Raw genomic sequence first — 17,699 nt, forward strand, 5'->3', positions numbered from 1 at the left:
AGATTACAAACCATTTAATATGGAACGTCTCCATCTACAGGCAGACAGTCCTTCACCATGTCCCCTTCTATAATCCTTCATCTTTGCATCAGGATGTAGGGAAGTAACTCTGAAGAAAACGAAAATACTCTATATAACAACATGCTGTAAAAACTTTTAGCTCACAGCAATCATATAAACTGGAGCAGAAATGACTGGCAATGAATTGCAAATATTTTGATAATGAATTAATCTTTCCAGTTCAGTAAAAACATCCAAACATGTGCTGGTTTCATCTTCTCAGGAGTTGCTGCTTCTCTGTTTCATATCATTGTAAATTTTGTATCTTTGGGGTTTGGACTTTTTCACAATTCTATTAGACATTAAACAACTATTGATACAGAAATATAACTGTTACAGAAAATAATCTGCAGATTAATCGATAATGAAAATAACCATTAGTTGAAACCCAAATATAAACCGTTAAGCAAGATATGCAACTTAATGCACATGCTGTCATTTAGAAACAGGACGTTTGCAAGTGTTCACTCATGATTCCACACATCACTATTAAGACTTGATACAAAAAAATGCACACATTAAAAAAATAATGGCGAGCTTTAATGCAGAAACACAATGTAAACTGAATATACTCTTATAGAGTGGACATTATTCAGCCAGAGTAGCATTATTTTGAGACTATTTTGAGATTGACCCAAAGGAAAAATAGCTTGATGTTTGGCTCCCCCTCCTGGCAACACAGAGTAACATCATGTACAGTATATGCACCACCTCAGACCTTGCCGGGAAAAGCAGATCTGAGAGACGTTAGGTCTCGTGAACCACTCACCACAACCATGCATGGTTGTAATTGCACCTGCTACTGAAGCTGACTGCCTCTCTCATGTTTATGTACTTGCACTGAAAAATACATAATTGCAAACTGGCCAAATGTGGAGTCATTTGCAGAGTAGTCCATCTTCGTTTTATTCAGTGTCTCCCATACATAGGCTCTGCCCTGTATAAACCAGCACAAGCTGCAGTTGTTCGGGAATTATCAACAGGTCAGAGTCTTGGATGGAGCATTACTGACATTTGTGTTATTATTTTTTTTTCTTCTTGACAATACGGCAGTATTTGAGTGCATTAACGGTGACAGTAAGAATGTCTGTGAATGAATGTTTTTCAAAATAAAAGACCATCAAACCATGACCCTGAGACCATGAGAAATCTGCTTGATATGGAAGGACAGGCTATGATATGTCAGTCATGCTGCAATTAATAAGGATATGAAATGTTCAAAATGTTATGTAGTGTGGATAAGCAGCAGATGCCGTAGAAGCTCAACTAAACTAATTATGATACTGTACGAAGAATAGCAAAGCAAACTGTCATATGAACCGAGATACCGCTTTTGAAATTACATATTTCTGTAAAACTTTGTCAAAATACACAACATCACCTTCTACTAGAGACCTGTTTACAGTGAGTCAATGGGAACACTGAGCAATGACAACAAAAACTTTCATCAACAGCATTAAAGCATAGTTACCAAGAGAAATTAAACTAAGCCACTACTAAGAGAGCAATTTGCAATTTATACCAACGCAAATACATCACATACTATAGGTAGATGACAACAGCAAGAGCACAAGCCAAGACATGACACACAAGCAGATCGGCAGGAGACAAACCACCAGCAGCGTTACTAACTCACAATACTCATATTACCAAGCTCACAAACATTAACCGAACATCTGATAAACGTGTTAGAGCAAGCAGCAAATTCTTGGCTTCGGTGAAGCTAAATAGTTGTCCCCCAGCATCTCAGCGTAGAGAAAAAAAAACCTTTTGGATGAGGTCAAAAAAAGCAGGGCCTCAGCTGTTATGACAGGTGATGGAGCATAACCATGCAGAAACCAGGGCAAGTAAAGACCAGTGTAAAAAGTATTAGACTGTGGAGACAGTGTGGAGGGCAGAAAATGGCTTTTTGGCTATATTCTATGAGAGCCACTGGAGTAATTACACAACACTGAGAAAGACTGAATCCAGAAGGAGGCAGTAAAGCAACGTCAAGGATGCAGACGGCCATGAAGCCTCGAAGAAGAAGAAGAAGAAGAAGAAGAAGAAGCAGCAGCAGCAAACAGGACCTCTTCCTGAAACCACAGAACTTGACCTGATGGCAGGCAAGCTTATTAATGAACAGCTATACTGTATGAACAACACCCACAGCAGCTTTACAGCACAGATTGCAAATGACTAGTGCAGCCTGATAGAGCAAAAGAGTGGTGGAGCATTGACAGTTTAAAGGGAAACTGTGGCTTATTACAATTTGGGGTCTTCTTTTATGGTGTCGGCCATCATTTCTATCAGTTACAATAACATGGTACTCACCTAAATAATAACTGTTGAGATGTGGAAACATGGTGTCTCTACAATGAAGTCCTGTGGTGCAAAGAAACACCAGCAGTCAGATGATCACACAGGTTGTAAAAAAACACTTTATTTGGAGCTAAAACACAAAGTTAGCTAACCTAAATGGTTGATAACAGTGTCACAGAAAAACGTTTCAGTGCTCAACTGTAGCAATTAACTCTGTACTTTTGACTAACCTGTGAGTTTATTTAAAACATGGAGGATTTTCCAACCGCAGCTCGCGGTTCCCGCTCTCGGCAAAAAGAACCCGGATGAAACTCGAAGCTAACGGCGCTCTTATCAAGCTAGCTAACCTTTTATTTCTCCTCACTCTCTTTTAAAAGTGAAGAATGTACAAATCATTTAGCCACTCGGTTAAAATAACAAACATCACCGGCAGCAGACTATATAAACCGATGCTTATTAACGGTAATTCCTAAAAAATAAATAAATAAATAAAAATTACAAGCCCTCTCTGCCAGCCAACGTCTGTATTCCGCCAAAGATAGTTTGTTGTAAAGAAACGTCACTCCGTAACAGAGATAGATGACCGCGAGTGGACTGTGTATGTTCGTAGTTCAACAAAACCAACAGAGTGGCAACTCTCCTCGAGAGAAAATATCTGCGTCATTTCAGGAACATTTCCCAGTTAAACTTTATTTAAATTCACCTCTCAAACCAGTGGAGGAGGAAGTGCTCCGGTTTACTGACGTGAAGGTAGACTACTAATACCACACTGTAAAAGTAGTATTCATACTCAATGCAGAAAAATGGCCTCTGTGACTGTTATACTATTATATAATATGCAGTTAGATTATTATTACTTGTGCATTCATGTAAAAGCAGGATAGTACATGATTTGCAGCTGGTTGAGGTGGGGCTCATTTAGACATTCAGAATCATGTTTATTGACAGTAGGTTTTCACATACAAGGAATTTGCCTTAGTATTTTGGTGCATAAAAATAAACATAGTCGATTTGAAGTAAGCAAATACTGCAAAAGTCTGTTTTTAATATAAGAGAGCTGTACAGTTTGTGCTGCACTCCAAACCTCAAAATAATTCAAGTTGAATTAAAATAATTCAAAGTAAAAGCAGTAAATCCTCTAACTAAAGCATTATCAAAATAGGTGGCAATTCATTTTCTGTCAATCGATTGATCGACTGATCATTTCAGCTGTACTTGTACATTTTTTATATGTTTTGTGTGTACAAAATGTAATTTGTATAGCAACTAGCAGTAACTAAAGCTGTCAAATAATGTGGTGGAGCAAAAACTACAATATTTCCCTCTGAACTGTAGTAGAGTGTATTGCGTTATACAAAGAGGTGTTGCTCTTATTTAGCCCCATTGATATAAACGGGGTGGACAAAACACCTCACATTATACCAATAAGGTTGAATGAATGAATGAATGAATGGCTTGTCATAGGGAAAGTACTGTTACTAATATAACATCATCAATTGCTCTGTCGCTCTGCCCTTGACAGCGTGAGAGTGAGCCAGCATGCACAACATCAGGACCCCGAAACTGTAACCAACTGCTGCTTAATGCGTTTGTCTATTTATTTATTTATTCATTTACACCTGTTCTTTATCTACTGTCATGTTTCAAAATGTCTTTCGAGAAAGGCGTGGTAACTTGGGAGGTAAAAACTCCAGCAATACTTGTCGTATGCAGGACAACTTTATTGTCAGACCACATCCGTGCACCTTGGAAGTAGGTGAAGTTGCGCCATAAATCCCTACTCTGTTTTTAAATGTACTCGCAAATGATCAAAGCTAACCTTAATTAAATTTAATAAGGGATTCTGAAGGTTTTGGATTTGATAAGAGGATTCTATACTGGATTTGGTAAATCTAACCCCAATCTTACCTGTTACACTAATTATTCGATATATTAGTGCAGTACAATATTATTATTATCACCAATAGGGATGATGGACAAAATTAGATGGGAAAAAAAGAGCCACGTTTGAATCCCCTTTTATCCTTAAAATATTGTTTTGTATGAGATCCAGGTTGCAGCCGGTGGAGTTTGTCATGTGAGTGTCACAGTACGACTGTGTGCAACAAGCCTGAGGACAAATACACAGGAAAGAGACAACATGTATACAGAGAGGTTGTGGTCAGGAAAAGATAACTTTATTTAGTCTGGGATACATACTCTTGTTATATTTGATTACTTGTCAGATAGAAAACACAGTAGCTTTTTAAAATAAAAGCAAGGTCCATTTAATTAATTATATTTATTTATGGGGGGGGGGGGGGTTTAAACACACTTCAATAAATATTTTTCTTCTTTTGGTCTTTTTTTTTTTTTCGATTTTACAAAAACATACAGTGACTGTAAGAACAGGGGACGACACTGGATTAAAGGTCAGCGGCGTAGACACAGGCCAACACAGACACTGCAGATGCCACGGGTAATATAGAACCTAAAATACCTTTACACGTTTCCAAGTGTTTTACACAACTTTGTCCACATCACTATGACAGGTATAAACAACTCTCCGATTATTCAAATGAATGTTAAGCGCTATTTGACCACTGGTCTGCAAAGATAGGTAGCATCACACACTGAAGAGCACAGAGAGAGCTAGCTCTAGGTTAAGACACGTGGGTAACAGAGATACAACGCGGCCCAATGCAGCACCCTGCTCTTCAGCACGGGTGTGTGTCCCATCCTTCACAGTGAGCGAGAGACAGAGCTTCACAAAGACCTGTCCCACTTTAAAGGGAAGTCGAGGAGTCCCCACTTCAGGGATCAGGGTGCAGCATTGGGTTACGAATGGGATACAATATACTGAACATCATAGTAAAGCACTGTAGTGAGTGGCTGACCGCAGTGCCTTTTGCAGAGGTAAACATATCATCAGGTAAGATAAGTGCAGTGACATAAGAAGCAGAGTGTGTGAGAGGACAAGAAAACGCTTCGTACCTAAGACCCTGTAAAACATTGTGAGTGTTTCGAGGATCTTCCTGGTGTTTCTGCAGGTTTAGTTCATTTACTACAAATCATGTATGTGTTGCCTTACTTCTTCCAAAAACCTCTCACAGAGAACATCGTGCTCAGGTTTATTCTCATGAAAGTGGCATTATCATTGTGTGCTAATGCGACGGAAAGATTAACTTTAAAAATCTGCTGCTGCTGCTGCTGCTGTGGGGAAATCGTGAGTTGCTGTGAAGGAGAAATTCAGACCCAGACAACAAATGATAAGAAAGAAATGTACATGGTGAGAAAGATGGTGTCAGTTTGGTAGCTTTTGGCATATAAAAGGCTTTTAAAATGGAAACTGTTTTGTAGTACAGAAATTCAGTTCCCTTCATTTACATCACCACAATATGATAACAAACATAAACCTGGGCATGACGTTCACTGAAACGGATTTGCTTTAGTCCGAAAGCTGACTTTACTGACATGAACTGAAACCAATAGCTGCCAGGAAGGTGTAAAATCACATTCAGTGCTATACATTTCAAATACAATGGTGTGTTTTGCTGTTGTAAATGATTTGAAGTAAGCGGGTTAAATCGTGCAAAAACACAGGTATGGTCCTTTTGGATCATCCGGCTACAAATCAGTGGCTCAGGCGTTGTTTCTTCCTGTCACACCGCAAAGGTCGGCCTCCACTCCAATAACAAGCTGCCATTTTCTGGGGTTATTACTTTTGTTTTATGCAGTCGTCGCTGTCTACCATAGATCTTCTTTGTAAATACAATATGTACCTAATGAATTATTCTGAGAATGAGGTGAACTAGAAAAGATCTCATTACTGGAACCTAACCCCCCCCCCCCGCCCCCGCCATCCCTTCACCTACATAGGTAAACCCTCGGTCTTCGCTGCACCTCCTCAGGTACAGTAAGCCCCATCGCCTGTTCACTCCCTGACCCAGTTGTATTCAGCGTGTCAGCAGGCATGTAAACCAGAACACAGAAAGCTAATACTGTGGTTTGTTTTACTGGAGCCGATGCATCATTAATGCAGAGAGATCCTCCCCACAGGTAAGCAGATCTCTGACAGAGGACGAGGGAGAAATTGTAGTTTTCATTCGCTTGCCTCTCAGGGGCAGTGGAGATCCTTCAAATAGCTCCCGAAGCTGCCGTCCGCTTCAGTGCATTCAAGAGGAAAACAGTTTGGCAATGGCTGTGTGTGTGTAGGCGAACCAGTTTGCATCATCATGCCAGGAATTAGGGCACCGTGGTATCATGACAGACATAAGCACACCAGCATACACACACACGCACATCCCAAGGCCTCCAGTGAGTGTTATTAATAGACCAACACAGCAGGTGCTGTCACTCCGTCTACTGCTCACAGCCAATTATGAAGCTCTGCAGGTGTGCCCAGCCAACCACACATGCTACCAAAAGTTAATCCAATATCAGCCCCTTCTTCTTCCATCCCTCAACCTTTGCTCTTCAATGCAAGGCTTCTACTTTTAGAAGCGTATGCCTTCTCTCTCTCTCACACACACACACACACACACACACACACACAGACACACGTAAATGTTATTAGGTCAACCTCCTCCTGTGACCCAGTACATCAGCTCCCCACCTGGAGCCTCCGGAAGAGCAGCAGGAGCAACCGGATGGAGAAAAGTGGAGGCGTGAAAGAGGTTAATAGTATTAAAAAAAAAAAAGGAAAAGGAATGTGTAGATATATGAAAGGCAACAAAACTATGGGATGTCACTCAGAGCACACAGTAGCCCCGCAACAAGCACTTAAAAAGGGGCTAAACGAGTTAGCGAAGCTCGGTGTGTCAGAGCTCCTCATTACATCCCGTCTTACTGAAAATGCCACCAGCTGGGTTGATCTGTGACAATGTTTAGCTGTGATCGTCGTCTCCCAATCGGTCCTGCCTCCCTCAAAGGGCAGAATTAACATTCAAAATGTCTACCATTCAGAAGTTCCCTCAAGTTGCCCGCCAGCCTCACGTCTGCTTCGTTCAAACAGTTTGCAACTCGATGGGAATACGTTTGTTCAAATCCGCTGTTTAAAAAATACTCATGGTGCACTGGAGTATAAATACCATACTTGTCAGGTTAAAAAAAGCTTTCATCTCTGAAAAAGTTAACTTCTTGGGAAGAAAAACAGCCTTGTTCGAGCCGGATGATGATATTAACTCACTATAAAGCCTGAAAAGTCACCAACACTGGAGATACGAGTTTGCTCATCATATATTAGACGATATTGCAGGAGGTAAATCTAATCTGGTTAGCGTAGTCCTGTGTGTTAGCTTAGCATTACTTCTGTCAAGTTTGGTTCAAACGCAGCATGCACAAGAAGATGAGTACAAAAGCTGAGTCGAAAGAACAAGTATCAAACACACAGTTTACACTCAAAGGCCTAGAGGAACGCCATCACTGACAGGTAAGCACAACTACGGGCCATGATCGGCAGCACCTGCTGGGACGCCATTTTTGTAGTTGTTTTCAAACACGTGTATAAGCTCACTGAGCCATAAAGTTTTTTTTTTTTTTTTTCCAATCCTTCAGTCAGTACACGTTGAGTTAATCAGCCTCATTGACTTTCTTGTAACTTATCACTATTGTTATTGCTACATCGACACGTCAACGCTGCGGGAATCTGTTCTGTCCACACACAAGCACGCACGTGTACAGACTCCACGACCCCACATGTCGGTGTAGTGAGGAGGTTACGTGATCCACGCGTCTACTACGGCGGTACTACAGTATCAACACACATCCACAACTTCTCCAATTACCGCGTCTCTTCTCCACTCCACCTCACTCCTCCAGTTTCAGCTGTCCCACCTCTCCAAGTGAACCTGACAGACTCAAAGGCCATCAGGAGGCGATAACAAGACCCTGTGAGTGTGTGTGTGTGTGTGTGTGTGTGTGATTCTGCTGGTTATTTCACACAATACATGAGAATAGAGGAGATGAGGGAAAATGTGTGTGTGCTCAGAGTTGCAAGGGGAACTTTATGTACTAAAAAGCGTACTAATCCTCAGAATCTGTCAAATCTGTATCAGCTAATCTGTGGAGATTTAAACAGACCAGAAACTGGACGCAGTCAATTAGGTGAATCAGCAAATGTTTAGATGAATGTGACTTCCCACCTCTCCAAACTCCCGAACCTCATTCATAACTGTTGATATTTTAGATAAGGCCTGAAACTCATTGAGAAACTCATTTTGTCTGATAGATTTGGAGAAAAAGAGTCATCCATCTACTGTGCAGCCTGCCTTATGTGACATCTGTCTTAAGCCAAGTTGACCATCCCAAATTCATTAAATCCTTTGTCTACTCCTTCAGGTGCTCCAGGACTGCATTCTTTTTTTATGTCAAGCTACTGCAAAAGTTGAATTGCACTGCAGTTACGTCTAAAAACAAAAGTACCATAAAACTTTTGTGAGTTTTAAAAAAAAAAAAAGAATCACAAAGAATCGAGGCTACTTAGTTACTTTCCATTTGTGTGTTTTTTTTGTGGGTCACATCCTGTCAATCAATCTCCTGTAGCACTTCTGCAACACTGTAAACACACACACACACACACACACACACACACAGGTTATCTTGCTGCCTTCCCCTCGGGACAAGCTGAAATGCTGAGGCAGAGAATAACTTCATTTCCATTCTGCGTTCTACCTCTGAAACAAAACACCAACAGGCCCACGACTGCTCGTTCAGGAGTCTACGCTTTCCTCTCTAATGAGGGACAACCTGCCGAGGTATGATGCCGAGTCACACATTCTTCTCTCCGAAAAACAAGCAGGAGCCCGTCACGAGTTCAAGGGCCCGCGTGAAGAGTCTTTCTTTGCTCCTCCACTGCGGAGTCACGACATTCATGAAAACCCCCTCTCTGTAGGCCCGGACCGTCGGTGATGAATCGGAGCCACCGTAAGGCTTTGACAGATATACTGCTCTGGTCTAGGCTAGTCTAGACGCTTACTGCACTGGATAAAGGGATATACAGACAATCCTCTGTCTCCTGTGGTGCATTTGACAGCACTTTTTTTTTTTTCTCGCTCTCATATCTCCTTATCTCTGTTATGCTCGGTAATTACTCTGTCCACTCCCTTTTCATCTTTGGACCCGGGGGGGGGGGGCTGGGGGGGTCGGGTGTGGTGGTGGTGGTGGTGGTGGTGGTGGTGGGGGGGTGTCAGATACGTCCGTTGCCGTGTGTGCTGCTTCGGCGGCCAGACATTGGGTGGGAGGAGTAGTGCAGCTCGGCCGTGGAGAAGGTGGAGGACGAGGAGTTGGAGGAAGAGGAGGAGGAGGTGAGTCCACAGGCTTCACACGCCAGGGCCAGCTGCCTCAGGGCGTCCAGGGAATCCATCTTGGCTCCCCGTAACAGGTCGCTCTGACCCTGCAGCACACGGGAAGACACACGAGTTTGCAATAAATTTCAAGTAAAGCAGAAGGTGGAAACTCAGCATTTAGGCTGCTAGCTAGAATGAGATTGGCAGGAGGTCCTGAACTACTGCAGAAATCAATTAAAGCTGCATTCATTGATTTTTTTTTTGGCCACTTGGGGGCAGCGGACCAAGCGTCTGTCCACCTGACAAATGCAAGTCCAACATTCACTCTCCTTTCAGCTCGTTTTTTTTGGTTTCCACCAACTCGTGAAGAGAATATCTGACTCTTCAGCTGCTCCACTTTGTTCACCGACTAGCTGCGAACTTTGTCTGTTTGCGTACAGAACACAGCTGCCTGTTCTGGTTGGAAACGAGGTCGACGGGAGCAGATCTGCAGGCGGGAAAACCAAAACAAAGAGCTGCAAGAGAGCTGAGGAGGACTGCAGTCGGGTGGTTTGTCACAACCTCTTTCACATTACACACAGTCCTTTCATGGATTTGTATTTATGTAAAAAAAAAAAAAATACTGATTATAGTGGTTGATTATTAAGGATAACAAAACTAAAAACTAAATCCTTTCCTTTACATCAGAACTGCAGCTCCATCCCGAGTTAAATGCAGTTCATTCTACAGGCAAAGAGGCACTTCAGCCAAAGCCAACATGGCGATAAAGCGGCCCGTCATGTCAAATTAAAGTGGCCAGTTCAAAACTTAACAGAGCATCTTATCCCAACGATGAGGAATTGCAGCAGATGGAGGCCTAAAGGCAACAAGAGGACGATTGAAAACAATTAATAACCATTTTGGATTTACTATGACAGACGGCTATTAGCTTCAGCTGAACCATGGAAGGAGTTTGTTCCTCTTTATGGCATTCAGCCTTGTACAGAAAGCTGTTATATGAACAGGACGACCTGCAAAATGGTTGAGCTCAAGAAAACGTCCGTCAAAATAAATGTGGGGCCTGATTTATAAGTTCTGATTACATTTGCAGATCTCCATCAGCTTCTCCTTTTCGAGCCAGTCACAGTAACCAGAAAAAGAAGGAAAATATTTCAACTGCCGCCAATCCTTTAGAGTGTTGATGTGATTATGTTTGGCGCTCCAGCACCTTGAGCACCGTGATGTTCCAGGTGAAACTCTCCACAGCTTTGCTCAGCTTGCGTCCCTTCAGGCCCTCCTTCTCCCCGAGCCGAGAGAGATCCTCGTGGAAGTCCATGCCTGCGAAACACAAACAGGAGCTCGGCATCAGCGTGTTGGTGTCGGCTGTTCAAGTTCAGGGGAAACGTCAACTGGCGAGTGTTACGAGTTGAATTCTTTCACACAAAATGTCTGGGGGGCAAGTGTCAGCAACATGTCTTGATGGGTCGGTCGTCAGATACTGGATTTATGTAACACCATAACGTTTATGTTGGCAGTTAAAGGTCAGGAGTCGTCTAACGCAGTGAGAGGGTTTAAAAATACACAGGTTTGGCTTGTGTGGATGTTTATATATAAGCTGTCACGGTGCTCCGTTACACCTGAAACTGTTCAGAAAATCAGAAATGTCAACGTAAGCCAGAGCTGCAGTGTGACTGTAAACAACGCTTTAAGCAAATATACTTGCTGGACATTTTTTTTTTTTTTTTTAAATGTCTCAATGGATCCTCATTTCACAAAGTACAAAAGTGACAGCGGCTTTTTTCTAATTAGAAATCCAAACTGACAAACGGCTGCGAGAGCTGGATCTCCACTCGTTATGTTGTTTACTGACAGGCTCGCCCTCTGAGGAGTCGCCCTCATTACGCTCAGCTGTTTGATGTTCACGTCAGAGTCGCTCGTTTGGTGAATCTTAAGGATTTGGGCTCGTCCTGTACGGCGGCTGTTTTATCCGCGATCGCCCATCTCAGCCACTTTACCTTCTCTCTGCACCTGAGCGATCCTCTCCTGGACACCGTCTGCGCTCTCGATCAGCTGCTTCTGGGCGGCAATCATCTGCGGAGACAGGGAGGAAGTTCGCGTTGAACTGTGAAGCAGAGGGCGGTCCACAAAACACCAAATCTGTCAGGCTGGAAATGAGGAAAATGTGTGCAGAATCATTTACTTCATATAACGGTGCGTCCATAAAATACACCAGAGCTGAAACAATTAGTGAATTGAACAAACAGATCGACAGGAGATGTATCAGCAGCTGTTTTGATAATTCATTTCTCATTTAAGTCATTTTTCAAGCTTCTCAAATGTAAAGATTTACTGCTTTTACGTGAATATTTTGGGGTTTCCATGTGAAATCAAGACACCTTACATTTTAGGAAACTCTGATGAACACGTGTCACTGTTCCCTCACGTTATATAAACCGAGCGATTACTGATTAGTAATGTTTCACTAATCAATACTGAAAATGATTTGCAGCCCTACATTATGTGTTCTTTTCTGATTATTTCACTCGGCACGACAACTAAATTGCTTCACTTAAGAGCTGGAACAAGCAGATACAGAATAACTGCTTTTTGTCAGTTTTAAACTACTTCAGGGAAAATCAGGGTTCAATAGTTGCAATATTGACAACAGGGTGAGTGTTTTCTATCATATTTATTCAAATGAAGCGAACAGCTAGCTGAGACATCCATCTATCTTTTATCTGTATCTGTATCTCATTCTGTGCACGGTCAAATATATAACAGACAAACAGCCGCTCACGCTCACATTCACACCTTAATTTAGAGCCGCCAAGCAGACGTATATATAGTGTTGGGTGTTAAAGGATCATTTCAGTTCATTAAAACTTTGGTTTTATTTTCATAGTTTTGGCAATTGTTGGTGTCAGTTAGGATAACACTGTGAGACCTGGCACACAGGGCAGGAAAACACGAGAGTCAGAGGATCAGACATCAAAACTGTACAAAAACGTTGAGTTGCACCCAAAATGTTGATAATAATCCACAAAGGACAGAATTTGAACCAGGAACCAGTCGGTGTGAACCGTGATGGATGTTTACTTCGAAAGTTGTGGTGATCATTTTACAGTTTAACCCATAAGAACCCACGGTGACACCAGTGTAACACACGCTTCAAAGGCCCCCAGCATCTTCCTTATACAGCTTTGTGCTTGATCTTAACTCATTAAGTCCCTAAGCCACATATACGTAACATCCTGGTGTGGTGGTCATGTCGCAGGTCGGGACCTTTTCAAAATGGTGGTGTGACATGTAAAGTGGCCATTCACCGAGCTCCTAGTTACTCTGTTACTGTCTTGAGTTTGAATATATCTGGAGAGAGAGTCTAGAGTCTAGAGTCAGTGAAGGAAGCAACTCATTTCAAAAAGCCTGTATTTTGATACTGAAGATAAGTTAAAACCCATTTAACGATTCTAATGCTTTAATAGTCTGTCCTGTATACAGTCAACCTCTTTTGACCATGTTTCTTGAACAAATTAATATAAAACAATAAACAGATCTTTGACATTAAGGGGTAGTATAAAAAAAAACCCCATCAGAAATGTCTTCAATGTGGTCCACTTGGTCTGTGGTGTATTCCCCATATGGGTCTGGGTTCTCATGGGTTAACTTCATTTTCTCTTCTAAGTCGGATCATCCGACCTAAACAAGTTGTTATATCAGAGTGAAATGCAAATTCACAGTGGGATTGATTTGGATGCTCTGAGTTGGAAAACAACTCAAAGCGCAGAATTAAAGACATGAAGAAGAGAGGGACAGAAGTCTGGCTGCAGGGCGGCAGAAACACAGACAGAGAGAGAGAGGGGGGGAGGTGGGGGGGCGAGTGTGCGGTGACTAAGCCTTGAAGAGGTGTGATGTACGACTGGAGATCACACCAACTGTGGCTTCATGACACTGACCTGCTGGGCTCACATTTGCCAGGTTCACACTCAAACATCATTAACTCCGCTGACGTGCATAAACACGGAGCGACGGTGAAGAAACAAAAAAGCCCTCTCCGTGCTGAGGTGTGTGTAGGTGTAAGAGCTGAAACAGGTGGGAGAGACTCGTCCTGATCTGATGCAAGAGGAGACCGAGTAGGAGGAGGCGCAGCTGGTAGTCAGGGTGTGTGTGTGTGTGTGTGTGTGTGTGTGCTTGAGGAGGAGTGTGGGTGACTGTTTCATGCATGTCACCTCGGAGTGTCTTTCTGCATATTTAATGCCTGAGGACGGCGTATTTGCTCAGTAATATAGCCTTGAGTCTCCCAAAACCACATTTAAAAACTTCAAAAAAAAAGACTTTCAGGTGGACTAAATGTTGACCAGAAACTTCAGAGACAAAACTGACAAGAGTGTGACGAAACGGGCTGCTTTTATCCCATGAAATGATGAGGCTAGCGCCACTCTTTTAGTCTCGCCGGCAGCTCTACGTTGTCCGGACTGAAATAGGTCAAAAACTAGACGGACAGTTTTTTATGAGTGCTAATTCGCAAATGTTGGCATTTTAATTAACAGAGCCACGAGCATGGCTGTAGACTGTCATTGTCCTTACTGTCAGCAAATCCCACAGAAAGACAAAACAGCCCGTTCGCTCCTCCTGAACACATCAATCTGGTCACAAATATAACGTTTCACCTTTCAAACAGTTTTCCAAAGCAGACGGACGCCGTAGTTTTTACTCACTTCAACAGGAGTAAATAGTGTGCATTAGTTGGGGACTATTTTCAGACGTTGATTAATACATATTTGGTGCACTGGTGGCTATTTATGGTGTGTGTGTGTGTGTGTTGTAATGAAGGCACACCACCATGTGGCTCACTGATGTGTTTTTAATAGTTTTTGGACAATAATGGAGCTCTATGGCCCAGAGGAAGGAGCTTTGAGGCTACTTCCAGTAAATAGGATTAAATTCACTGGTGGTTTTGGTCTTTTCAGGGTCTTGTTGACAATACGATGAACAGCCTGCCAGCCTTATTGCGGCATTTCAAGCGTTCTCAGGTGGATCTATGCTCTTCAATCGCAAAGGCAAGAAGAGCATCGATCTTTTTCTTTTAATGCCGGGGAGGTCAGACTGCATTCAGCCGGTGCAAAGCCAAACTTAAAAACTTCAGAAACACGTACAAAAATTGGTGGTTACCCCTTTAAATGAACGGTAAACTCTACAATGCAAACAAACACCCTCATCCGGCTCACTGACCGTGTCGTAGGCGGCGAGCAGTTTGCGCGTCGGCTCTGAGAGGTTGACCAGCTGCTCCAGACACGGGTAGCCCTCCTTCAGCACCATGGTGGCCCCCATAGTGCCCTCGGGGCTCTGCAGCCTCGTGGCCAGGCTCTGGATGCACTGCTTGAGTTTGGCCACCGTGGGGAGCCCACACTGCTCTTTGAAACTGGAGGTGGTGCTCTGGAAATGGTGTGATGAGACACAGCAGAGAGGAGGAAGAGGAGGAGAGAGAAAATAGTATTAGATCAGATGTACAGTTCCGGCTGTAAAACTAAGCTGGGAAAGGTCAGAAAGGGTGACACACCCCATTCACACACACACACACACACACACACACGCGCATACACACACACTTCCCCGTCATCTGCTGTCTCTCTTGTGAATTAAATCAATATGGCAGTCATTGCCGCCTTTAATCCAGTGAAATCAGCCTTAGCTTAAGCGCATTTGGCAAAAGAGAAGACAATATGGCATAAATGCGGAACCGGAAAAATCATAGCATTTAGAGTGTTTTTCCGCTGCTGCAGGTGTGTCGGGATGCAGAACTGGGTTGGTTAGCAGATCATGTGTCAGTGTGATGAAGTGCCATTTTGGGTCACTTCATAATGAAGGTAAAACACCTATTTTCGCACATTCAAGCACTAGAATGGAAACCGCTGCCGTCTAACCGAGCACCACCTGGCAGAACCCCAACTGGACCAGCGATTATCACGCCCCACCTGTGTGGAAGTGTGCCTGCGCGTGTGTGTGTGTGTGTGTGTGTGTGTGTGTGTGACAGACATACAGCAATAGAGGCATGATGAATAATAACTGACTGTGGCAGATGAGCCCACAGCTGGACTCATGGCAGAGGGACAGGGACAGGCAGGAGGAGAGAGTTCAAGTCGGAGGCAAAGGACAATGAGATTGAAGCAGGCAGGTTAAAAGCCGTTTGTAAAAGAGTGCATGTGTTTCTGTGTGTGTGTGTGTGTGTGTGTGTGTGTGGGAGGGTGTCTGACAGACTGGTTTGATTGGGCGGATTGTTTCAGGGTTGATACATGAGATTTTGCGGCACCATTCACACCGAGGAGGCTATTCAAGCATTGTGGGAAATGTTGCAAATGAATGAGCGGGAGTGCTTTATGGGAATATCGGAATCACGGGATTTGAGCCTCAGTGTCATAGAAAAATACCTTTTTATCCCAGGCATTCCCTTTCGGTTATTTAATCCATAAATCTACACTACATGGCCAAAACTACGAGGACACCCAAACATGACACCCATCGTGAATGCTGAACATCTTATTACGAAAGCGTGGCCATTTAAAGGGATAGTTCGAAAGTTTGAAGAGAAGGTCGATGCCGCTCTTGTGTCTGTGCGTTACGTACAGAGCCAGAGCCAGGAGGCACTTAGCTTAGCTTAGCGTAGCATAAAGAATGTCAGCAGGGGGAAACAGCTAGCCTGGCTCTCTCCAAAGTTCAAAGACACACGAATTAACTCAACAGAAATGTAAATATGACAATTTGTGCTATCATTAGACGCAGACAGTGACTTGCCAGAAAGTTGTCGCCACCGAGAGATTGCAGAGAGGTGGACTGCTCGTCAAGAAATAGTTACAGCACACAACTCCACAACTCCTACAATACCACAGATTGTCCTTTTTACGTTGCAGTTTGTGTACGGATTTAAGAAACAAGATATTTATATTTCAACTTTGGAGAGAGTCAGGCTAGCTCTCTCCAGTCTTTATGCTAAGCTAGGCTAACCACACCCTGACCCAAGCTCCACCGTACTCTTCTCAAGAAGAACATCCCTTATTTTTCCCACAGTGTGAAACTATTCATACAACATGCTGCCGTAACAGCCTCTTCTGGGACGGCTTTGGGGGGGGGGGGATTTGCTCCCACTTCAGCCACCAGAGCATTGGTGAGTTCAGGTACTGATGTTGGGTGTCAAGGTCTGGCGCACAGACGGCGTTCCAGTTGATCCTAGAGGCGCTGGATGGGGTTGAGGTTCTTCCACTCCAAACTGGGAGCTCATTTCTTTGTGGATCTGGCTTTGAGGGACGGGGGTATCGTCATGTTGAAACAGGGCAGGGTGTCCACACACTTCATATCTCATATCTCTAAAAACAGATATACAGTGAAAGAAGACTCTGTTCACATCGCCCACCTCTACATTGTTTGTATTCAGTGATAAGCTAGTGGGTGCTGTGCGACCAGGTTCTATTTTTGCTGGTATTTATAGACGCTTTATAATCCTCCTCCACTCTTCTTTTGTCACTGGCTCTCCTCCTCCTCCTCCTCCCTTTCTCTCTCTCTCTCTCTTAGAGAAGTCTCAGGTGGAGTCTGATTTCAGCACCATCATGTACACTTCACCCTCACAACGAGACATCTTATCAACAAAGCCTAAAAATACAAAAGCGGAGTGACACCCGATCTGCTGTGACTCCGCTGTTAGCATTTCTTAGTCAATTAGACACAAAGTGCCAGAGAAAGTATTTGGTTTGGTGTTCTCACTCACCTCTCGGAGGATCCGGTGCAGATAGTTTTGGTTTTATGTGCCCAGGATATGTGAGATATCTGAGATTTCTGCCTCTACCTCGATACAATGAAGGTGAATGGAGTTGTGTTTCCATCTCTTTCCAGGAACAACGTCCTGGTTATAATCACTCAAAACTTTCACTTTCATTTCTTCACAAAAATATTCCAAATGAAAACTGTTGGTGGTCCCCCCCCCCAGGTGAAAGGGTGAAAGGGGCAGGTGCATGCTGGTTTCCTGATGGTTCGGCTCATGGAGGCAATTAAAGTACTTCAATTAGATTCAAATCTGTTCATACAGAATGCAAAGCAAATTTTCAC

General features: G+C 43.2%; 1 protein-coding gene across 1 annotated transcript in view; it reads right to left on the reverse strand.

Moving 5' to 3' along the window:
- Nucleotides 1–9,287: 9,287 nt before the first annotated feature.
- plcl1 (phospholipase C like 1) overlaps nt 9,288–17,699 on the reverse strand; it is a 74,937-nt gene continuing 66,525 nt past the window's right edge. The window contains exons 9-12 of the mRNA XM_070914636.1: nt 14,835–15,038; nt 11,621–11,696; nt 10,834–10,943; nt 9,288–9,733 (exon numbers count right to left, since the gene is read on the reverse strand). Coding sequence (XP_070770737.1) covers nt 9,527–9,733; nt 10,834–10,943; nt 11,621–11,696; nt 14,835–15,038 — 597 coding nt within the window. The 3' untranslated portion in view covers nt 9,288–9,526. The remainder of the gene's footprint in view (nt 9,734–10,833; nt 10,944–11,620; nt 11,697–14,834; nt 15,039–17,699) is intronic.

Source organism: Enoplosus armatus, chromosome 11, assembly GCF_043641665.1.
Source record: "Enoplosus armatus isolate fEnoArm2 chromosome 11, fEnoArm2.hap1, whole genome shotgun sequence".
Lineage (NCBI taxonomy): Eukaryota > Metazoa > Chordata > Actinopteri > Centrarchiformes > Enoplosidae > Enoplosus > Enoplosus armatus.